Below are 23,906 nucleotides of genomic sequence, written 5' to 3' on the forward strand. Positions count from 1 at the left end.
GGACAGATAGCAAGGGGGAAACATTGTCAATCACAACAGTCAATAATGGTGAATTAACATGAAGCAAACATGACATGACTTAATCCTCATAGCAGCCATGGGTGGTGGCCAAGGTGGCGGGGACTGCATCACCTTCTTCCAAGGGAGAAGACAGTGTCCAGAAGGGGAATGGACTTGCCCAGGATCACAAGCTAGTATGTTTGGGAAGTACAGTTGACCTTTGAACAACGCATCTTTGAACTTCAGGGGTTGACTAATACTCGGATTTTTTTTCAGTAGTCAACACTACAGTACTATACGATCTGTGTTTGGTGGAATCCATGGAATCACAGATGTGGAGGAACTGTGGATATGTAGGGCCAACTACATTATATGCAGATTTTCGACTGTGCAAAGGTCGACACCCTAACCCCCACGTTGTTCAGGAGTCAGCTATATTCACACCTAGGGCTTTGTTTTGTTTTGTTGACCTAAGACCCTTTACAGCTGGCTTGTGTACTCCTTCCTTCATTTGTTCATTCAAAGACATTTCTCAAGCATCTAGTTTGTGTCGGGCGCTGGAGATGCGGTGAGGAGACGGAACTCCTGTCTCAAGGAGCCTGTAGGTTAATGGAGGAGATGAGCAGGTAAACAAAGGTTATCCCAAGTAGAGGTCAAGAACTGGCGGCCTCCACATCTGGTTTATGTAGCTGAATTCTTGTGTTTTGGGGTTTTTTTAAACATGTCCTCCCTCCCTCCCTTCCTTCCTTCCTTCTTTCCTTCCTTTCTTCCTTCCTTCCCTTTTTGGCTGTGCCATGCAGCACACAGGATCTTAGTTCCCCTTCCAGGGATCGAACCCATGCCCCCTGTAGTGGAAACGTGGAATCTTAACCACTGGACCGCCAGGGAAGTCCTGACATCTTGTTTTTAAAAATCTGAATTATTGGGCTTCCCTGGTGGCGCAGTGGTTGAGAGTCCACCTGCCGATGCAGGGGACATGTGTTCGTGCCCCGGTCCAGGAAGATCCCACATGCCGTGGAGCGGCTGGGCCCGTGAGCCATGGCCGCTGAGCCTGCGCGTCCAGAGCCTGTGCTCCGCAACGGGAAAGGCCACAACAGTGAGAGGCCCGCATACCGCAAAAAATAAAACAAAACAAAAAAAACTGAATTATTTTGAAAATAGGAAGATTTTGCTTAAAACCCCAGCTGTCTGGGTTCTTGTGATAAACAGGGAGATCGACATCACTGTTCTCACATCCCCTCATGGCACTAGAAGGCTGCACAGAGCCAGCTGTGGTCCCCTGCTCACCAGTCTGCCCATCTCTGCCCTCCACTTAAATGTGCATTCTTCTATGCAAAATAAAGTCCACTTTTGTGGGTAGGCTCAGATTCTTTCTGAGGGGATTTGGGGCATGTACAGAGGCACTGGGTCAGACCAAGCTGCTTTTCTGTATCTCTTGTGAGGGAGGGCATGGGAATCAAAAGATGGGTTTACATGCAATTCAAGTCTAGAAAAAGCCAAGCTTCCCAGTCGTACTTTTTGGTGGCTTTGTGTGATCACCTTTATCTTTTCTGTAAACAGACCACTCACGGGGCCACCTGTATTCTGGGCATCATTCTTTCTTTTATAAACTGGTAAACTGCCCATGTCACTCATCTCTCTGGGGAACCTGTACCTGTAGGTATAGTTCAAGAAGTTTTTTTTTTTAATCATTAGGAATAACTGTTACAATCCAGCTCGACAAAGCTTCACAACATGTGGAGCCAGTAGGGAGAAGAATGCACATTTCATGATGCCCAAACTGCTTGCCTCGGAGGGTTGAGTTTCTGATGACATAGTGGTGTCTTGCTCTGAGATGCTAAAAGCATGGGGGGGTAGGGAGCCTCTAGAGACCCCAGCTGTTCCTGAAGATGGGCAGCTATTTTTTTCTTTCTCTGGGCAGCTCTGTGCAGGGAGATCTGGGTCACGTGGGTGATCCTAGGCAACTTTTGCTCAACAACTGTTTCCCAAATGGCTACTCAGGGGCCTCTCAGAATTCACGAGAACCGTCCGTTGTTATAGTAACCGGCCCCCTGCTGTCTAGTTGGCCCTGAGATGCCAGTTGAAGCTCTTAGAACCAGGGAACACGTAGTCATTTAGACAAAAGCAGGGAGAGATTCACCACTAAAGGTTGCCATTTAAACACTGTGATACTTAAAAGACAGGACGCACTCTGTTCAGAAGTGAATGGATACATTTTTCAGCCAAGCTGGCTTTTCAGGAAAAGGGAAACTCCTTATAATGTTCAGTCTCTGCTACATAACCAACACCTTTCTTTGGATTTCTCTGAATTAAGTGTCCTCTCTCCCAGGGCTGATCAAGTCTGTCCTGTCGGGTTGCTCAGGTGGCCCCCTCGATTATTCAGGATGTTAGTTTTATGGCATTTGCTTCTCAGCGGAGTGTTGTCAGTTTACAGGGTGGTAGTTTGAAGCGCCTGTGATTGTGTGTGAGGAGAAACTGCGGAGATAGCCGGCTCCGCTCCAAAATTCCCGAAAGAGTGAGTCTGGCAGAATTCAGAGTAGGGCTAAGGGTTGAGAGGAAGTCTAAATATTTTAGGAAGCTGCAAATTTCAAGTTCTTATGAAAATTTGCAAAAACACTCCACACACTCGTGATTTCCTCGGATTAATGTTGGTAGCCGCACTGAGTATGTACGTGGTTTTGAGGACAGTTGTTGTAGTTGCAGAATGTACTCAATAGAGGGAGACAAGAAGTTCTGAATTACAGCACCCTCCCCTCCCCTTCCTCACCCCAACACTTTTTAATCATTTTCCCAAGTTTTGATTCCTCCCTAATTTGGTTTCTGCGCCAAGCACTTTTACCCAACTTGGAGTCTAATAATTAACAAAATAAATGAAAGCTTGTATTAAGGGAGAAGAAAAACCTAATAGTTGAGAATTAGAGGATGTCTATTCCTAGAAGTAGAAAACCACCAAGTAAATCAGAAGTTAACAAATGTTCTTTGAAATCACATAACCTGAATTCAGAGTTCTGCACGGATTCATTAGAACTTCTAAAAAAGAGAACCTTCCTACATCGGAGTTAGTCTTTACTGTTCTATCAGTGGAGTTTGGAAAGAATAGGAATCCTTTCAGTGTGAATTGCTATAGCCCAGGCGGTTTGGGGATTAAATATAATTAAATGAACATTTTCCTGTGTGACAAAAGTGCATCTTTCAAATGCTAGAACCAAGTCTCCAATTCTCTGCTCATTTAAGTTTTAAGGGGAAACAAAATATCGGACTTTATATTTGGTAATAACTTGCCAACTGCTACCTCCACCTTATCTGAGGAGCCCTCGTACTATTGCACCATCTGTATTGTGAATCAGGAAAGTGTTTGTTCAGAGATGAGAGGAGCGCATGGGGAAAAGGCAAAACCCTGGATTGGTCTAACAGCACCGAATTCAGAGAAATTTGTGGCAGAAGGGAGGTTCAAACGGTACCGAATAGATTCCTCCCAAGTTCTATTTATTCCAAGGGTATTTTAAGCCATCCTGTTTGCAGGGGAGCTTGTCAAAAATGGAAGGACCAGAGGTTATTATTGGGTTGGTGATATCTTTAAAAAAAATTTTTAACATCTTTATTGGAGTATAATTGCTTTACAATGGTGTGTTAGTTTCTGCTGTATAACAAAGTGAATCAGCTATACATATATGCCCATATCTCCTCCCTCTTTTGTCTCCCTCCCACCCTCCCTATCCCACCCCTCTAGGTGGTCACAAAGCACTGAGCTGATCTCCCTGTACTATGCGGCTGCTTCCCACTAGCTGTCTGTTTTACATTTGGTAGTGTATATATGTCCATGCCACTCTCTCACTTCATCCCAGCTTACCCTTCCCCCTCCCCATGTCCTCAAGTCCATTCTCTACGTCTGCGTCTTTATTCCTGCCCTGCTCCTAGGTTCTTCAGACCTTTCTTTTTTTTTAGATTCCATATATATGTCTTAGCATACGGTATTTGTTTTTCTCTTTCTGACTTACTTCACTCTGTATGACAGACTCTAGGTGCAACCACCTCACCACAAATAACTCAATTTCGTTTCTTTTTATGGCTGAGTAATATTCCATTGTATATATGTGCCACATCTTCTTTATCCAGTCATCTGTTGATGGACACTTAGGTTGCTTCCATGTCCTGGCTATTGTAAATAGAGCTGCAGTGAACACTGTGGTACATGACTCTTTTTGAATTATGTTTTCTCAGGGTATATGCCCAGTAGTGGGATTGCTGGGTCATATGGTAGTTCTATTTGTAGTTTTTTAAGGAACCTCCATGCTGTTCTCCATAGTGGCTGTCCCAATTTACATTCCCAGCAACAGTGCAAGAGGGTTCCCTTTTCTCCACACCTTCTCCAGCATTTATTGTTTGTAGATTTTTTGATGATGGCCATTCTGACTGCTGTGAGGTGATACCTCATTGTAGTTTTGATTTGCATTTCTCTGATGATTAGTGATGTTGAGCATCCTTTCATGTGTTTGTTGGAAATCTGTATATCTTCTTTGGAGAAATGTCTCTTTAGGTCTTCCGCCCATTTTTGGATTGGGTTGTTTGTTTTTTTGATATTGAGCTGCATGAGCTGCTTGTAAATTTTAGAGATTAATCCATTGTCAGTTGCTTAATTTGCAAATATTTTCTCCCATTCTGAGCATTGTCTTTTCGTCTTGTTTATGGTTTCCTTTGCTATGCAAAAGCTTTTCAGTTTCATTAGGTCCCGTTCGTTTATTTTTCTTTTTATTTCCATTACTCTAGGAGGTGGGTCAAAAAGGATCTTGCTGTGATTTATGTCATAGAGTGTTCTGCCTGTGTTTTCCTCTACGAGTTTTATAGTGTCTGGCCTTACATTTAGGTCTTTAATCCATTTGGACTTTATTTTTGTGGATGGTATTAGGGAGTGTTCTAATTTCATTCTTTTACATGTAGCTGTCCAGTTTTCCCAGCACCACTTATTACAGAGACTGTCTTTTCTCCATTGTATACACTCTTGTCTCCTTTATCAAAAATAAGGTGACCATATGTGCATGGGTTTATCTCTGGGCTTTCTATCCTGTTCCATTGATCTATATTTCTGTTTTTGTGCCAGTACCATACTGTCTTGATTACTGTAGCTTTGTAGTATAGTCTGAAGTCTGGGAGCCTGATTCCTCCAGCTCTGCTTTTCTTTCTCAAGATTGCTTTGGCTCTTCAGGGTCTTTTGTGTTTCCAAACAAATTGTGTAATTTTTTGTTCTAGTTCTGTGAAAAATGCCATTGGTAGTTTGAAAGGGATTGCATTGAATCTGTAGATTGCTTTGGGTAGTATACTCATTTTCACATTATTGATTCTTCCAATCCAAGAACATGGTATATCTCTCCATCTGTTTGTATCATCTTTAATGTCTTTCATCAGTGTCTTATAGTTTTCTGCATACAAGTCTTTTGTCTCCTTAGGTAGGTTTATTCCTAGGTATATTTTTTTGTTGTTGCAGTGGTAAATGGGAGTGTTTCCTTAATTTCTCTTTCAGATTTTTCATCATTAGTGTATAGGAATGCAAGAGATTTCTGTGCATTAATTTTGTATCCTGCTACTTTACTAAATTCATTGATTAGCTCTAGTAGTTTTCTGGTAGCATCTTTAGGATTCTCTATGTATAGTACCATGTCGTCTGCAAACAGTGACAGCTTTACTTTTTCTTTTCTGATTTGGAAACCTTTTATTTCTTTTTCTTCTCTGATTGCTGTGGCTAAAACTTCCAAAACTATGTTGAATAATAGTGGGGAGAGTGGACAACCTTGTCTTGTTCCTGATCTTAGAGGAAATGCTTTCAGTTTTTCACCGCTGAGAATGATGTTGGCTGTGAGTTTGTCATATATGGCCTTCACTATGTTGAGGTAAGTTCCCTCTATGCCTACTTTCTGGAGAGTTTTTATCATAAATGGGTGTTGAATTTTGTCAAAAGCTTTTTCTGCATCTATTGAGATGATCATATGGTTTTTCTCCTTCAATTTGTTAATATGGTGTATCACATTGATTGATTTGCGTATATTGAAGAATCCTTGCATTCCTGGGATAAACCCCACTTGATCATGGTGTATGATCCTTTTAATGTGCTGTTAGATTCTGTTTGCTAGTATGTTGTTGAGGATTTTTGCATCTATGTTCATCAGTGATATTGGCCTGTAGTTTTCTTTGTGACATCTTTGTCTGGTTTTGGTATCAGGGTGATGGTGGCCTTGTAGAATGAATTTGGGAGTGTTCCTCCGTTTGCTATACTTTGGAAGAGTTTGAGAAGGATATGTGTTAGGTCTTCTCTAAATGTTTGATAGAATTCGCCTGTGAAGCCATCTGGTCCTGGGCTTTTGTTTGTTAGAATATTTTTAATCACAGTCTCAATTTCAGTGCTTGTGATTGGTCTGTTTATACTTTCTATTTCTTCCTGGTTCAGTCTTGGAAGGTTGTGATTTTCTAAGAATGTGTCCATTTCTTCCAGGCTGTCCATTTTATTGGCATGTAGTTGCTTGTAGTAATCTCTCATGATCCTTTGTATTTCTGCAGTGTCAGTTGTTAGTTCTCCTTTTTCATTTCTAATTCTATTGATTTGAGTCTTCTCCCTTTTTTTCTTGATGAGTCTGGCTAATGGTTTATCAATTTTGTTTATCTTCTCAAAGAACCAGCTTGTAGCTTTATTGATCTTTGCTATCGTTTCCTTCATTTCTTTTTCATTTATTTCTGATCTGATCTTTATGATTTTTTTCCTTTTGCTAACTTTGGGGTTTTTTTGTTCTTCTATCTCGAATTGCTTTAGGTGTCAGGTTAGCTTGTTTATGTGAGATGTTTCTTGTTTCTTGAGGTAGGATTATATTGCTATAAACTTCCCTCTTAAAACTGCTTTTGCTGCATCCCATAGGTTTTGGGTCATCGTGTTTTCATTGTCATTTGTTTCTAGGTATTTTTTGATTTCCTCTTTGATTTCTTCAGTGATCTCTTGGTTATTTAGTAGTGTATTGTTTAGCCTCCATGTGTTTGTATTTTTTACAGATTTTTTCCTGTAATTGATATCTAGTCTCATAGCGTGTGGTCAGAAAAGATACTTGATATGATTTCAATTTTCTTAAATCTACCAAGGCTTGATTTCTGACCCAAGATATGATCTGTCCTGGAGAATGTTCCATGAGCACTTGAGAAGAAAGTGTATTCTGTTGTTTTTGGATGGAATGTCCTATAAATATCAATTAAGTCCATCTTGTTTAATGTATCATTTAAAGCTTGTGTTTCCTTATTTATTTTCATTTTGGATGATCTATAGATTGGTGAAAGTCGGGTGTTAAAGTCCCCTACTATGCTTGTGTTACTATTGATTTCCCCTTTTATGGCTGTTAGCATTTGTCTTATGTATTGAAGTGCTCCAGTGTTGGGTGCATAAATATTTACAATTGCTATATCTTCTTCTTGGATTGATCTCTTGATCATTATGTAGTGTCCTCTTTGTCTCTTGTAATAGTCTTTATTTTAAAGTCTTATTTTGTCTGATATGAGAATTGGTACTCCAACTTTCCTTTGATTTCCATTTGTGTGGAATATCTTTTTCCATCCCCTCACTTTCGGTCTGCATGTGTCCCTAGGTCTGAAGTGGGTCTCTTGTAGACAGCATATATACGGGTCTTGTTTTGGTATCTATTCAGCCAGTCTGTGTCTTTTGGTTGGAGCATTTAATCCATTTACATTTAAGGTAGTTATCGATATGTACGTTCCTGTTACCATTTACTTAATTGTTTTGGGTTTGTTTTTGTAGGTCTTTTCCTTCTCTTGTGTTTCCTGCCTAGAGAGGTTCCTTTAGCATTTGTTATAAAGCTGGTTTGGTGGTGCTGAATTCTCTTAGCTTTTGCTTGTCTGAAAAGGTTTTAATTACTCCATCGAATCTGAATGAGATCCTTGCTGGGTAGAGTAGTCTTGGTTGTAGGTTTTTTCCCTTTCATCACTTTAAATATGTCCTGCCACTCCCTTGTGGCTTGCAGAGTTTCTAATGAAAGATCAGCTGTTAACCTTATGAGGATTCCCTTGTATGTTATTTGTTGTTTTTCCCTTGCTGCTTTTAATATTTTTTCTTTGTATTTAATTTTTGATAGTTTGATTAATACGTGTCTTGGCACGTTTCTCCTTGGATTTATACTGTATGGGACTCTCTGTGCTTCCTGGACTTGGGTGGCTATTTCCTTCCCCATGTTAGGAAAGTTTTCAACTATAATCTCTTCAAATATTTTCTCAGTCCCTTTCTTTTTCTCTTCTTCTACTGGGACCCCTAGAATTTGAATGTTGATGAGTTTTATGTTGTACCAGAGGTCTCTGAGACTGTCCTCAATTCTTTTCATTCTTTTTTCTTTATTCTGCTCTGTGGTAGTTATTTCCACTATTTTATCTTCCAGGTCACTTATCCATTCTTCTGCCTCAGTTATTCTGCTATTGATCCCTTCCAGAGAATTTTTAATTTCATTTATTGTGTTGTTCATCATTGTTTGTTTGCTTTTTAGTTCTTCTAGGTCCTTGTTAAATGTTTCTTGTATTTTCTCCATTCTATTTCCAATATTTTGGATCACCTTTACTATCATTACTCTGAATTCTTTTTCAGGTAGACTGCCTATTTCCTCTTCATTTGTTTGGTCTGGTGGGTTTTTGCCTTGCTCCTTCATCTGCTTTGTGTTTCTATGTCTTCTCATTTTGCTTAACTTACTGTGTTTGGGGTCTCCTTTTCACAGGATGCAGGTTCGTAGTTCCCGTTGTTTTTGGTGTCTGCCCCCAGTGGCTAAGGTTGGTTCAGTGGGTTGTGTAGGCTTCCTGGTGGAGGGGACTGGTGCCTGTGTTCTGGTGGATGAGGCTGGATCTTGTCTTTGTGGTGGGCAGGACCACGTCTGGTGGTGTGTTTTGGGGTATTGTGACCTTATTATGACTTTAGGCAGCCTCTCTGCTAATGGGTGGGGTTGTGTTCCTGTCTTGCTAGTTGTTTTGCGTAGGGTGTCCAGCACTGTAGCTTGCTGGTCATTGAGTGGAGCTGGGTCTTAGCGTTGAGATGGAGATCTCTGGAAGAGCTTTTGCCGTTTGATATTATATGGATCCAGGATGTCTCTGGTGGACCAATGTCCTGAACTCAGCTCTCCAACCTCAGAGACACAGGCCTGACACCGGGCCAGAGCACCAAGACTCTGTCAGCCACATGGCTCAGAAGAAAAGGGAGAAAAAAAGAAAGAAAGAAAGAGAAAAATAAAGTTATTAAAATAAAAAATTATTAAAAATAAAGAAAAAATTTAAAAGTAATAAAAAAGAAAGAAAGAGAGCAACCAAACAAAAAACAAATCCACCAGTGATAACAAGTGCTAAAAAACTATACTAAAAAAAAAAAAAAAAGGACAGACAGAACCCTAGGACAAATAGTAAAAAGCAAAACCATATAGAGAAAATCACACAAAGTCCACCTCTTCAATTTGGGATAATTCGTTGTCTATTCAGGTGTTCCACAGATGCAGGGTACATCAAGTTGATTGTGGAGATTTAATCCGCTGCTCCTGAGGCTGCCGGGAGAGATTTCCCTTTCTCTTCTTTGTTCGCACAGCTCCCGGGGTTCAGCTTTGGATTTGGCCCCGCCTCTGCGTGTAGGTCGCCTGAGGGCATCTGTTCTTCGCTCAGGCAGGACGGAGTTAAAGGAGCAGCTGATTCGGGGGCTCTGGCTCACTCAGGCCGGGGGGAGGGAGGGGTGCGGATGCGGGACGAGCCTGCGGTGGCAGAGGCCGGCGTGACATTGCACCAGCCTGAGGTGCACTGTGCGTTCTCCCGGGGAAGTTGTCCCTGAATCATGGGACTCTGGCAGTGGCGGGCTGCACAGGTTCCCGGGAGGGGAGGTGTGGATAGTGACCTGTGCTCGCACACAGGCTTCTTGGTGGCTGCAGCAGCAGCCTTAGCGTCTCATGCCCGTCTCGGGTCCGCGCTGAGAGCCGCGGCTCACGCCCGTCTCTGGAGCTCATTTAGGCAGTGCTCTGAATCCCCTCTCCTCACTCACCCCGAAACAATGGTCTCTTACCTTTTCAGCAGCTCCAGACTTTTTCCCGGACTCCCTCCCAGCTAGCTGTGGAGCACTAGCCCCCTTCAGGCTGTGTTCACGCAGCCAAAGTTGGTGATCTCTTTACCTTCCATTAACACCAGGGGTGATAGAGGTTTCTAATACCTAAAGACAGCTTTTTAAGAGCAAAGTTCCCATTTCCCATTTCTTATCTCAGCATAAAAGACCTTAACAAGCCCAGATAGCATTGTGTGTAACCTTTCCCTATGGAACATCCCCCCAGTGAGGCCTGATGGTGGGGTTTGTCTGTGATAGGTGGGAGGGGGGAATCGGTGGAACTCTTGGTGGCCATTTGAAAGTATTGTCTGCTACACCTGTTCTCTTTTGTTTTTTGTCCATTTAGAGGGTGTAACAAAATAAAGTCCAAGGGCTTTCCCAGACGTTTCCATGAAGTGCCTTCGTCTGGGGAGAGAGGAGAGAAGGGGAGCAGGTGAGGGGCAGTCAAGCTTAAGCGGGGGGGGTCTCTTTGGCGGGACTGGCTTGCCGGATTTTTGTTCTGTTGCCATGGGGATTAAAGCCCTCTAGACAGCACGGTGCTGAAACTCACCTGTTCTACCCCAGCTCCCAAAAGTATGACTTGCAAATACCAATGCAGCTTGCAGGTAGCTGGTAGCAACGAAATGTATGTCCTGTGCGTGCTTGCTTTGCTTGATTTTGCCATTGGGGGGGATGTTTTTTGTTTCTAGGATGGGGGTGTGTTCTGTGTCTATGTGTCTGTATGTCTGTTGCATCCATTTTCTTTCTGAAATTTCAGATGTTTGCATGTTGGAGAGCTTTAAAAACAACAGTTTATGCATGCATTTAGCCTTATAAGTGAAAAATATCTTGTAGAAACCTAAATTTATAGAAGAGTTAAAGAAGACGACTAGGAAGGGAAGAACAAGTAAGTGGGGTTACATCATGTGGTTTTCCATAAGCAGGCTAAGATTTCAGAAAATAAGTAGGGCTTCCCTGGTGGCGCAGTGGTTGGGAGTCCGCCTGCCGATGCAGGGGACGCGGGTTCATGCCCCGGTCCGGGAGGATCCCACGTGCCGCGGAGCAGCTGGGCCTGTGAGCCATGGCCGCTGAGCCTGCGCGTCCGGAGCCTGTGCTCTGCAACGGGAGAGGCCACAACAGTGAGAGGCCCGCGTACCGCAAGGAAAAAAAAAAAAAAAAAAGAAAAGAAGTAAAAGTTCTAGATAGCTTGAATACTTGAAAAAATTATTGTCCTGGAAAGATTTATAATAAACCTTTAGAAGTCGAGATTATGTAATTTTAATCACCACACATGAGCCCTTGATAATACTTTTGTAAGGCTTATCTAGGCAAACTCTGCTTGATATGGTAATTAATACTTTAATATTAAATGGCCAATTAGGATAATTCACTAATTAATATTTTATCACTTTCAATGAACCCATTTATTGAATTTACATTAGAATTTTTACATGGAATTGTTTGTCTCCATTGGTTGTGGGTAAATCAGATTATTAGATGAAATTGTAGATATCCACCCACTATAATCAGGGATACCTATGAGATGTATACCTATCCTAAGATGGTATAGTATAAGAATTATGGAAGATTAATGAGAAATTCTATGATCCATCTTCTTTTAAGGTCAACGGTGCAATTTTGGCCTTTTAGAGAAAGGCAGTAAGTGCTGACTCTGGTAATGTAATTATTCTTTCTATGATCTCTTTTTACTTATTGAAGTCTTCAATTTTGAATCACATTTTCAACACTCCAAGGGTAAAAACTGAAAGAGAAACCCCTCTGCACAAGCTTTCAATTCAAAGATCTAATCTTAAGAGGGAGACGTTGAACATCAATTAAATGCCTAACTTTTATGCCCAGTTCATTATAAATATAATGTGGTTTTGACTGTAACACTTTGAAAAGCCAGTGTTACCTCGTGGATGGCACAAAGATAAATGCTCTTCCAATTTCTAAGTCCTTTCCAGAAATGATGCCATAGCCAAGTGGACTGTTAGACTGTTACTAAGTCTAATTTTTGTACTTGGCCCCAAATGTGGGAGTGTGCTCGTTAGAGATATATTTTAGATCCTGAGAGGCTATGTTTTGTTATAAAGCACTTCAGTCCCTCTGGTATCTTCTGTACTTCTGAGTGCCAGAAGCTTGGGGGAAGCACAGTTTTATGTAGGTCTAGAAGTTGAGAACTATCTTGGGAAACTACAAGTATTTATAGAATTCACCTACTTGTGAATCATGTCTTTGACTTTACTTTTTTTTATAGAATTAGCAACTAAGACAGACCTTGGCTCAGGGAGTTGTGAGCTCTCAGTGCAGTTCTACCTCTTCCTGGCTCTGTGACCTTGAGTTACTTCCCAAAGCCCTCTGAGCCTCAACTGACTCATCTAGAAAATGGGTCTAGTGATCGTTCCTTGTCACGGGGCTGTGAAGAGTAAATGAGGTAATAGATGTAAAATGCTTAGTGCGTGAAATTTATTACCCCATTAGAAGATGAGGGAACCGGGGCTCTGAAGAGTTACTTGTCGGGGCCACCCTGCTCAGGTGGCCGAGTGGGGACTGCCACCCCTGTGGTCTGAGTCCTTAGCGATGCCGCTTCTCCTCACTGCCCCACGTGCTGTGCTGACTACTCCATGGTGAAGATATGGGCCTGGTAAAGACCTATACGCAAGTCTCCGCTCTTCCCTGCTGGCTACCCTGCCACACTCTCTCCCTCCAGAGCCTGCCATTCCTCACTCCTCCTGAGGGTTCTGTGTCCTGAAGACCTCCAGCCAGCCCACTTTCCCCTCCCCTCCCGCTACTCTATCCCCAGGAGATTTTGTGGAGCCCCCTGACCCAGTTGCATCCTCTGCTGCTCTATAAGAAGCCTTCCAGGGGACAGGGGGCCCTGCTCCTCTTGGCCCCTTTGTCTAACCTCACTGGCCTTAACCACTCCTCTCCCACGTCAGGAGGGAGGGAGGGTCAGTGTAGTCCAAGGGTGGACAGAATCACCAAGCAGGACCAAGGCTGTAAGAAGGGATCGCTGATTATCTCCCCAGAAGGGGGAAGAAAAAACAATAAAAATCAGACCCAAGTGTTTACTTTTCCAAAAAAGTTGCAAATTTTTCAATTTTTAGGATTTTGAATAGGTAATACTTGACACGGGTCAAAAGTCAAAAAGTGTAAAATTATATATACTCCGAGATCTCCATGCCATCACCCACCCACCAAACTCTGCTTCCTACCCCATCATGAACAGGTAACCACTACTACTAGGTAATTGTCTATTCTTAAAGGTTGCTCTGTGTGTGTGTGTGTGTGTGTGTGTGTGTGTATGAACCTATATCCCCTTATCTCCTTTTACAGAGGAGAATACTGCATACACTGTCATAAACCTTCTTTTTTCACATAACGTGACTTTTCTCTATGCGTATATAGTTTTCTCATTCTTTTTTACAGGAGCACGATATTTTTTTGTATCGTTGTATTGTGATTTGTTTAGTCTCCTGTGGCTGTCATTTTGGTTGTTCTCAAGTCTTTTGTTATGACAAACAATAGTGTGGTGAATAACTTTATATGTTATTTTGCAAGTGGATGAGTCTATTTGTAGGATAAATTCAAGAAATTGGCTGTATTACGAGCCAAAATTACGTGCATTTGTAATTTTGATAGATGGTGCCACATTGCTCTCCCTGGGGAGACACCAAGGTGGGCTTCTACTAGCAATGCACGAGCCTGCCTATTTCCCTACAGCTTTTCCAGCACAGTGTGTTGTCAAACTTCGGCATTTTTGCTAACCTTATAGGTGAAAAAAAAAAAGGTGTCTTAGTGTAGTTTTTTTTTTTTTTTTTTTTTTTTTGCGGTATGCGGGCCTCTCACTGTTGTGGCCTCCCCCGTTGTGGAGCACAGGCTCCGGACGCGCAGGCTCCGGACGCGCAGGCTCAGCGGCCATGGCTCACGGGCCCAGCCGCTCCGCGGCATATGGGATCCTCCCAGACCGGGGCACGAACCCGTATCCCCTGCATCGGCAGGCGGACTCTCAACCACTTGCGCCACCAGGGAGGCCCTTTAGTGTAGTTTTAATAAAGTGTTCTCTGTTATTGTAAGTGAGGCTAAACATCTTTCATATGTCTGTGCCATTTGTATTTCTTTTTCTGTAAATTGTTTATCTTTTGCTCATTCTTTCTTTGCATTGTCGGTCTTTTTCTATTTAAGAGAGAGCTCTCTTGTCAGCAATATGGGTTGCAAATATTTTTTTCCTAATTTGTGGTTTGCCTTTTAATTGTGTTTATGCTGTTTCTTTTATGTTGATATAATTGGATTTATCCATAAATTTCTTCTTTGGTTTCTGAGTTTTGAGTTGTCATTAGAAAATCTTTCCCCATTCTGAGGTTACTTTTTTTAAGGCACTTTTATGGCTTCAAATTTTAATGTGAAATCCTTAAATCATTTGGAATTTAACCTGGTTGATAGTGTGATGTCTGAATCAACTTTTTTTTTCCCCAGATGGTCCCAGGTATTTAAAAAGTACGGCAATCTGGGGCTGTTTAGTGAAGAAGCACGTAATACCTCACTAGATCCTTAAAATAAGACTCTTACAGCAAAAGCCTGACTGACTTAGTTCAGTCAGTATGTTAATGAAATAAGTAGTTGCCAAAAGGTTTTTACCAGACCATTTTATGATACAGATACTGAATCATATGTGCAACAAATAAAATGTGAATTCCCTTGTCCTAGCTCCTGCCCAAAATAAGTTGGACCATCCTGTCCCCGTTAACCCTCCCAGTCAGTGAGGAATTGTGTCAGGGCTCTAAAACAGCGGCAAGATAAGGTGAAGAGTTCCTGAAGCCTCAGTCCAGAAATGGAGAACATTCCAGGCCAGGGTCCTAACTAAACGGGAGATGACTTCAAAGCCTTCTTTCTGGGTAACAGCTGGGAGTGTTGGCAAGGACTGCCCAGAGCTCACTTCCTTAAAACCAGCTGGAACATACAAACTACCCTGTTCAGGTTCTCAGTCTTGTCAAAATGTGGTTTATGAAGTGACCTTTTCCTCTCTTATCTCCTGGAAAGCGTTACCAGTACTTCAGGGTGTCTGCAAGGGTTTCTTGGCAAACTTAATATCTAGCTAGGAGGGATGTTGCCTTGAGACCACTGATGTGGATATAATTTGTTAATTTTCTCCCACCTTCCTAAGATGTTAATTGCAGGCAGTCTGTATCCTCCAATCAAATTCTCACTGCAGAAATCAGATTTTTGTCACTTCCAGCTGTAACGAGACTTGAACGGCACATCTCTCCTACCCATGTGAGATCCAAAATATTTCAAGACACTTTCTCCTCATTTAATATCTCTTTGCTCTGTCACCCCTCCCCCCCCCACTCAGCTTCAACATAATTTTGTTTGCTTTTCTCTTCCCTTCCTCCCATCATCTCCTCCTCACACCTGACAAGCCCCACTGATCCAGGTTATGGCAACCATCTGTCCCAGGATTTCCAGGATAGCCCTGATGTGAATTATGCCATTAGGTTATCCCCACAAGGACATTGGTATTTGTCAGATCCCGTGTCTCTCTGACGGTTTGGAGAATATGCAAATGAGAAACACAGCCCTCAATTCTTTTTTCTAGAAGATCCCCTCCTGAAAAGATACTCCAAGTATAAACTGAGTTTTACAAACAGAGTCATTTAACATGCAGTAAAGGAAACTCAACCGCAAGTGAGTGGTTGCATGTGAAACACCTCAGCTCAGAACTTACACTGGGCTCTTTTCTAAGCGGGACCCCCACATTATTTCTAGCAGAGCCTCCTCTTTGAGGAAAAGCCCATCAACGCCCACAGACTTTTTCTTCTATTGTTGTCTTTGTCACTTCCATTTCTTGAAACATTTTGCCCTAATATATCAATCCATGTCTTTTTAACACAGCCCTCAGTCATCTTCCTGGAAGGCATGCGAACGTGTTACCACTTTCTATTTATAAATGGCTCTTATTCATACACGGTTTACTACAACAGCTCCATTTACAAAAGTAAATACTAACGTGATTTCTGTACTCCACGGCTTGAGAATGAACGGGATTATTAGCGGGCTGCCGTAAATTTAGATGAGGGCAGTATACAAATCAGTTACGATTACTTAATTAATATTCAACAGCAGCTCAGCCAATGGCCCGTTCTAGCCTGCAATTAGCATTTTGAGCTGCACGCCACTTCAAACTCCTTGTCACTCTGATGTGATTATAAAACCATTGAGCTCAATTTGAAGACAGTGACTTGGTTCCTAATCCCTATATATCAATATTTGGTTATTTTGTAATCCGGGTTTTTCATAGGAGTCTAGAAATCGTGTTGTGATCCTGCTCTCGCCCCGGCCCCATCAGTCATACTGATGCTAAGGGCAGTGTTACTATAAGCTGAGGACCCTGGATGACAACAGGGTCAGGATCTCAAGCTTGCCAAAGGGATGCCCATTTTGACCCAGATTTCTAGAGACCTCAGAAACCCCCTCTCCTGTAAGCGGGTCTGGATTTCTGCCTTCGGAGGAGCCGTACGGAGTGGAACTCCACACATTTCCAATATTCAGTCTTCCTGGACTGGAGGTCGGCACTTAGCTTTTGAAAAGTATCAGTCACCTAAATTATTCCCAGCTTCCTGTTCGAGGGGCAGGAAGAGGTCTAAGTAAGAAAATTGTTAGGACACATCAGAGGTTATCTAAGCAGGTACCTGGGAAAACAGGAGCAGCAGAAAGGAAAGCCTTTCTGCAGAAGTTTGCTCTCACTGGGTGTTCTGCCTTAAGATGTGTCAGATTCCTGGAAAGAAATGAGAGGCAAGGAAGGGAGAATCTAGAGGGTTCCTGCTTATCTTTGTAGTTTGCTGCATTTTGTTTGAATAGGAAGCCTCTGTAACTTGAGTCTATGTATTAAGTTATAAAGCACTGCCAAGAGTAGCTGGGTGTGTGTGTGTGTGTGTGTGTGTGTATTTCATTCGTCAAGAGAGCCAATTAAACACACCAGCATGTCCTGTGCTGGCAGCATGTGTGTTTCGGTGGGGAGCTCTGGGAATTGGCATTGATGGCTTACTGATCTCAGTTGGTATCTACTGCATCCTGACTAGAAGATGTACTTTGACATGGGCTGTACTTTCTCAAGAGTAGAATTTTTTTTTTTTTTTTTTTGCGGTAGGCAGGCCTCTCACTATTGTGGCCTCTCCCGTTGTGGCACAGGCTCCGGACGCGCAGGCTCTGCAGCCATGGCTCACGGGCCCAGCCGCTCCACGGCATGTGGGATCTTCCCAGACCGGGGCACGAACCCGTGTCCCCTACATCGGCAGGTGGACTCTCAACCACTGCACCACCAGGGAAGCCCAAGAGTAGAATTTTTGATTTTTGAAAAAGTCTTTCTTCAAAATGTATGCCTTATTTAAAAGAATGAAAAGTTATTTTTAGAAATTTCAGTTCGAGACCCATTGTTCATGACTGTAAGCTTTAAGTGTCTGTGGGTTTTTAGAAGCCAGGCTGATGCATACGTGCCCATTCCTGCCACGAGGCCTTCAGACACTGGATGGGTCTGGACCACAGGTAGAGGGGTATGGTCTTGAGACCAGGGAGCTGCTAGCCAGGATCCACTTCTGATCAACTACTGGAGAGGATATAGTACATTATCCTTTTCACTTCTAGTCGAGCCTTTCTTAGAAATCTTAAACTATGAGCCCATGTTGGTTTTCTAAAAAGGGATGAAGGAATGGAGAGTAATGTAGAAAGCTTGTTTCCATTTTGCTACTTAGAACTTCCTGTGAGATACACATAGTTGACCATCTTTGGTCAAGAACCAGAAGCATTTGGCTTGTGTTCCGGGGCTGTGTCATTTGAAACATGCATACCGTTAAACGGTAGACTCTCATTCGAGGTGAGAGATGCTTAGTCTGTGAGAGGCATAGGAGAAGTGGGACCCAGAGACTCACATCTCCCATTTCATTTTTGTTCTGGCCCAGATTCCCCTCCAGCTGAATGGAGGAAAAGTATCTCCTGCAAACTGGGATGTCTTTTTCTTGCATCCATCTGGGAGCGTTCAGTGAACATGTGATGGAACTCTATCGTGGTACTTGCTTCATGGGCCGGGGAGGGGGAGTTTAGAAAGCCATCTAACTCGGTGGTTTTCAAATTTGTTCAAGTGGCAGGACACCTGGAATTCAGGACATCAGAACATCATGAACTGCTTGATAGTAAAGTTAGTATTGACAACTTCAATTCCTTCATAGAAACTAAAATTTATTTTGCTGGCAGACAAGTAGAGCCATAAAGCCACAAAGGTGGCTTAAAAGGTAGCTTTAGGAGGAAAAACTTTCATTTGAGAAATCTGAGTTTCTTCTGTGCTCTGAGATTCTGTTCCATACAGTGGCAGAACACTTGGCTCCAACTTGGAGAATTCCTTCCTGTTTCTGAGAAACTTATAACAGAAACAAAGCAGAAGAACTTTCATGTTTTTATTCAAGTATATGCAATACAGTTTTTCTTTCTGTGTTTGAGATGAGCATGTTAACGTCCTTGAATTCTATTTTTTTTTTTTTTGTTTGCGCCCTGTGGCATGAGGGATCTTAGTTCCCTGACCAGGGATCAAACCCATCCCCCTGCCTTGGGAGCGCAGGGTTTTAACCACTGGATCACCAGGGACGTCCCCATCCTTGAATTCTTAATACTGTTTCCTATCTCATAGGGGACCCTTTAAAATCTAGAGTCTTCTCTGGGCATTTTTAAGGTGCCTGCCTGCCATTCAAGATTTTTTAATTTTGTTAGGGCTTTCCTAGAGTGCTGGAGTCTCTCAGGAACCGTTTTTCTCTATTTTAAAAGCTTCCCAAACCAAAGAGATACGTGCCACTGGGTGATAACCAGTGCGTAATTGAAACTTCAGTGGGGTGCGCGTGTGTGCGTGCATGGGTTGGTGGGGGGAGCTGACTGACTTCAGGACCCTCCAAAACTAAGGTGGACTTAAATTCCTAAATTGGGAAACTCAGAGTATCAGGAAAACACATGCTCAAAGGTAGATGAGGCAAAGTAAAAGATAACTAATTTGGATCATTACTAAGCCAGTCAGGGTCAATGAAGAAAATAAAAAGATCTGTTCTCAGCTCCTTAAAGCACATATATAGGGGTAGGGGTGGGCAGAGAAAAAGGAAAGAAAGAAAGAAGGCAGCTAGCGGTGAAAACAGAATTTATGGTGGGAACCCATCGGACTGTAATTTGTAGTGAAACTTGAAAATGTATTTTTTTATTCCAAACATGATCTACTTTATAGTTTTCCCTTTTTAAGGTACTGGCATAAACAAATACTCACTGTGAAGAAATAATTTTAGAAAATGACTCTTGATGATCCTAGAATCTTTTTCATTCAATGAGGGGTTTTAGAGTCAGTTATTTGGAAGTGAACTGGACCTAGATAGAAGTTTGAAATTGCATGCTCGGTGACACAGTCAGGCATTTTCAGAAATTTTATCTCCATTTTCCTGAGCTCAGAATTAGAGACAAGACTGCCTCTTCGAACACTTCACAGCTGAGACATTTAGAGACATTAAAACTTCCATTTTCTTTTCCTCTTCTCCAAAATCACTGCCTTTACATTTTTATTCCTGGATACTGCTGAAGGCAAAAAAAAAAAAAAAAACCAAAACAAAACAAAGAAAACCCTCTCCTGAGATTTCTCCGAGATGAGCAAATTCAATAAAATGTCATGTGATAACGACTCTGAACCAGCCCCTTTTCTTAGATTTTAAACTCAGTGTAGAATGTGTACCCCCAGAGTGTTCATCTCCGTGTGGTCACTGGTAGTGAAAAGGTGACCACAGCTGAGCACCGTAGTCAGTCCCTCACCCAAAGTAGACCCCCAGTCGATAGTTATTCAAGAAATAATAAGTTAGATATCTAACAATGTAGTGCATCCATGAAGTGGAAGAGACATTAATGTGAGATGTCACTTCATACTTGTTATCAAGGAGATACATATAAATATGACCTCATTTTGACCTGCCTGTCTGTATTTGGGTGAGATTACATCAGTAGCCCCTGATGGATCTCCTTGCTCCGTTCTTGCTGCTCTATACTCTGTTCATCACCTAGCAGCCAGAGTGAGCGCTTCAAAGGAAATGAGTCAGACCGTTCCAGTCCGTGGATTAAAGCCCTCCGTTGGCTTTCCATCGCTCACATGCCAGTGAAGCTTGTGGCCTTCGACCTGGCACGACCTGGCTCTTGCCCACCTCTCTGGGTCCACTTCTTTCCCTGCTCTTAAGTCTGGCTTCCTCTCAGTTCCTGCAGTGGATGAGCTTACTCTGTTCCAAGGCTCTTTTAACCAGCTCCTGGATCTGCCTAGAATGGTCTTCCCCTATACCCTCCTATGACTGGTCCTCCCCAATCAGCTGTCAGCTCCGATGCCACCTCCTGGTGAGGTCCCTTCCTTCACCTCCCCGCATCAGTTAGCACCACCTCATCCTGTTTTATTTTCTTCATAGCTCTTGACTATTTGAAATTATTTGTTTACTTGTTTGTTGTTGATTTCCCCAAGAGACTATAAACTGCCATGAGGGCAGGGACCTCGTCTGTCTTGTTTAGTTGAGGGGCTCCCAGCCCCTCACTGTCAATGATCAAGGAACAGTCAATAAGTGAGGAAAAATGTGGAAGGATATACCCCAAAATATTAATAGTGAAGATTACTAAGAGAAGGATGAGGGTAACTTTAATTGATTGTTTTTCCTTTTTGTTCATTTGTATTTATTTCCTAATTTTTCTGCAGAGATTGTGAATTACGTGCGCACACAATCCTTTCTAAATTACTCAAATGTTTAGCCAGGCTTGAGGTGTTTTTTAAGGCTTCCAGCCATAAGAATGCGTTACATGCATGCTCCTTGCTGTGTAGTGGGTGCTGAATAAATGTTCAGTGGGTCCACTGAAACCTTTATTCTAAGGGAAGACATTTGCCCCCAAGTTCTGTAGCTGGGTGCCCACCCGAGTCCGTGGGTGGGAGGAAGGCCCACATGACCTGCATCAAGGTGCAGATGTGGGGAGCTGTGTCTCCGGGTTTCTGACCTTCATCCCAGTGCTGTGCTCCTTTGTGGCAATCACCGAGTTCTTTTGCTCCAGGGAAACCCATTATAAACAGCCACACATGGGGCACTAGCGTGTGCTGTGCTTCGGTACACACTGCTTTTTTCAAAGAGAACGAGGAGCCTCTCGCCTCACATGGAACTGAGAGTCTGGGTGAACTGTCTGCCTGTCTTCTGCCAGAAAAAGAACCTACCATGTCATTTATCCTTTCCAAGTCACTTGATGCTAACAGTCACTTGGCCGGTACTGATTCTTTTTACTAATGCTTTATATCTTAGAAATTTAACAGGTAGAGTAATTGTGGTCTTAGAATAGTTATTTCTTGGTTGTTGTTGTGGGGTGTCTTTTTTCGCGCTTTTTTCCTTCTTCACTTAGTTCAAGTCTGAGCCGGTAAATTGTGTGCCATTTGTTTCAGCGTCATATAGCACTAAGTACTTCAGTGGTCAGTATCTTAACAAAAGTAGATTTTCCTTAGCTATGACGCTGGGTGGTTAGGGTTCTAGCTAGTTTGTGAAGTCCGTATCCTATGTGTTTTAACTCTAGTGTTATATTCTGGAAATCCCTACAAATTGGGGGCAGGGGCGTAGGGGGAAGAATCCAAGAGGAGAAAACTTGCTGACGAGCTTAGGTAATAGCTTCTTTCTGTTTCTCAAACAACAAAATCATGGTTTCTTTCCACATGGATTTGCATCATTTCACATTCAGTAGAAGATTCCATTACTACCACAGCCCTAAAATACTTTGTAGGTTGCATGTCCATGTAGCGTAAGTCAGACTGACGGTTCCTTCCAAATTTAGGTATAGGCAGCTAGACAGTGAGTGATGAAAATGTGTTCGATTATTTATCCTACAAATGCCAGGCAATTCATAGAAAAAAAAAATCATTGTTCAGAGCACCACGAGAGCAGTCCCGTGAGATGTGCCCGGAGTGGGAGTGATTTATGTTCAGGACCCCCTAATGGTAGGGAGCAGCTATCCAGACCGCTTCTAGAGCCATGCCCGGGTGCACAGTGGGTAGAGCTGCTTTCCATCCGAAACTAGGCACTGCTTAAAGGAACACACTTCACAGTGTGACACGCGATTGTTTCTGATTGTGCGTGGTTCTGATCGCTCCAGGTAAAGCTGCGGGGGAATAATCCGCAGGACTTGGAGGCCCCCTCGCTTCCACCAAGATCTCCTGTGCTTTCTAGAGTGATTTTTCAGATCCACCCCCCAACCCCGTTTTCTTTGGCTTCATAGCAACATGGTACACCCAACAGAATCATCCCCGGGTACTTCTGATTAGATGAGCAATGACAGTTCCGAAGAAAAGTTGACTTAAATCCAGTGGTGGGAATACGCCCCCCGAAAAAGCAAAGCTACAATGGGTGTAAATGGGGCTTGGTGAGAGATGCCGGAGGAGTGGAATGGGTCCCAGGGACACCGAGCACCAGAAGGATGCCGCCTGCTTGGCTCAAAGACCCAGCAGTGGGGCCAGCTATTGTGAAGCCCCTCTGCCAGATGAACAGGGACCCTTCTCTGGTCACAATAGCCATTCACGCTGAGCAGCCTCATTAAATATTCAGCCTGTGCTTCCGGCAGCTCATTAGGGCCGCAATGAGCAGTGACGTGGCTGCAGGAAAGCCGAGGGCCTGCCGGCCGGCAGCACTAAGCAGAAGCTGAGTGAGCTGCCGATGGCTTTTCTTTTCACTGCCTGTCCTGTGATGACCAGTGTTTGCTCCCTGCTTTGTCTCAAGTCCAGGTAAAAACAAAACAGAAGCCCCAACAAGCAGCTGACACTTGAAGCCTTCGGCTCCTTGTTTCCCATGCTGTCTGGCCAGGGCCTGGGATTTTGAGCGCCTGCCCCCTGGAAGCCCTCTGACCCCCTTCAAGAGCCGTCTGGGGCTCCGAGGGCCTTCGCTGAGCGCTAACAATGTGCTGCTATTGTGTGCTTGGGCTGTTCGATGACTGCGTTTGGGAGGGTTTGAGGTGTGCTTTGAACTTGGTGCTAGGGGTTTAGAATAGCAAATTCTTCCTCTGTAACAGGTTGAATTTGGGAATACTGTGGGCTAAGACTCGCAGTTTGTACAGCAGGTTTACACAGTCCGCGCCAACTTTTCATGCTTCTGAGTGGTTCATTACTAAGTTTTTCCCTTTTAACTCTGAGGATGGGTATGGTGTAATAAAAAGTGGATATTCTTCAGCTGTTTGGGGCTCTTCCAATTGGCTGGATATTGTCCTTCTTGTATCTTGTTACTTTCCCATGGGTCTGCACTCAGTGCTGGGTGAAATCTAAAGCTGGGAGAATCTGAAAGAATTGAAAGATGGTGAACTCAGACAAAGTGTATTTCTCTTCTCTCACTGTTTGCATGTTTTTCTGTTTCCTGTACAGAAAATGTTTTCAGACAGCTCATTTCTATGTGGAAGATAGCAGTTCACCTCGGGTGGTGCCCAATGAAAGTATCCCTATCATTCCTATTCCGGGTAAGTAAGACACGACTCCTGTTTCCAGTGGGCTCATTGTTTTCCTCTTCTGTCCCCAGTGTTATGTGACAGCCATGACAAAATATTGTTTTTATAACCTTTTCAAGCTTGCCCAGTCTGCGAGGGCCTTAGCTAAGGGTAACTTAATGAAATCCATACTCCTTTACCTATCTGCCCTGTAATGAAACCATCTTTCAGGGGAACAAATAACTATGAGTTCATATAGTGTAGATTCACAAGAGGGGAGGGAAGAAACAGTAGAAAAAAGGGGAAAACGTACTTAATGTATTGGCAATCTACTTGGACT

At 43.0% G+C, this 23,906-nt stretch overlaps 1 protein-coding gene across 3 annotated transcripts in view; it reads left to right on the top strand.

Moving 5' to 3' along the window:
- PTPRG (protein tyrosine phosphatase receptor type G) overlaps positions 1-23,906 on the top strand; it is a 744,445-nt gene that overhangs the window by 662,188 nt on the left and 58,351 nt on the right. For 2 of the 3 annotated variants that reach the window (XM_060111286.1, XM_060111287.1), the window contains exons 14-15: positions 10,446-10,532; positions 23,508-23,599. In XM_060111286.1, coding sequence (XP_059967269.1) covers positions 10,446-10,532; positions 23,508-23,599 — 179 coding nt within the window. The remainder of the gene's footprint in view (positions 1-10,445; positions 10,533-23,507; positions 23,600-23,906) is intronic. The other variant, XM_060111288.1, reaches the window with a different exon arrangement.

Source organism: Mesoplodon densirostris, chromosome 10 (assembly GCF_025265405.1).
Source record: "Mesoplodon densirostris isolate mMesDen1 chromosome 10, mMesDen1 primary haplotype, whole genome shotgun sequence".
Lineage (NCBI taxonomy): Eukaryota > Metazoa > Chordata > Mammalia > Artiodactyla > Ziphiidae > Mesoplodon > Mesoplodon densirostris.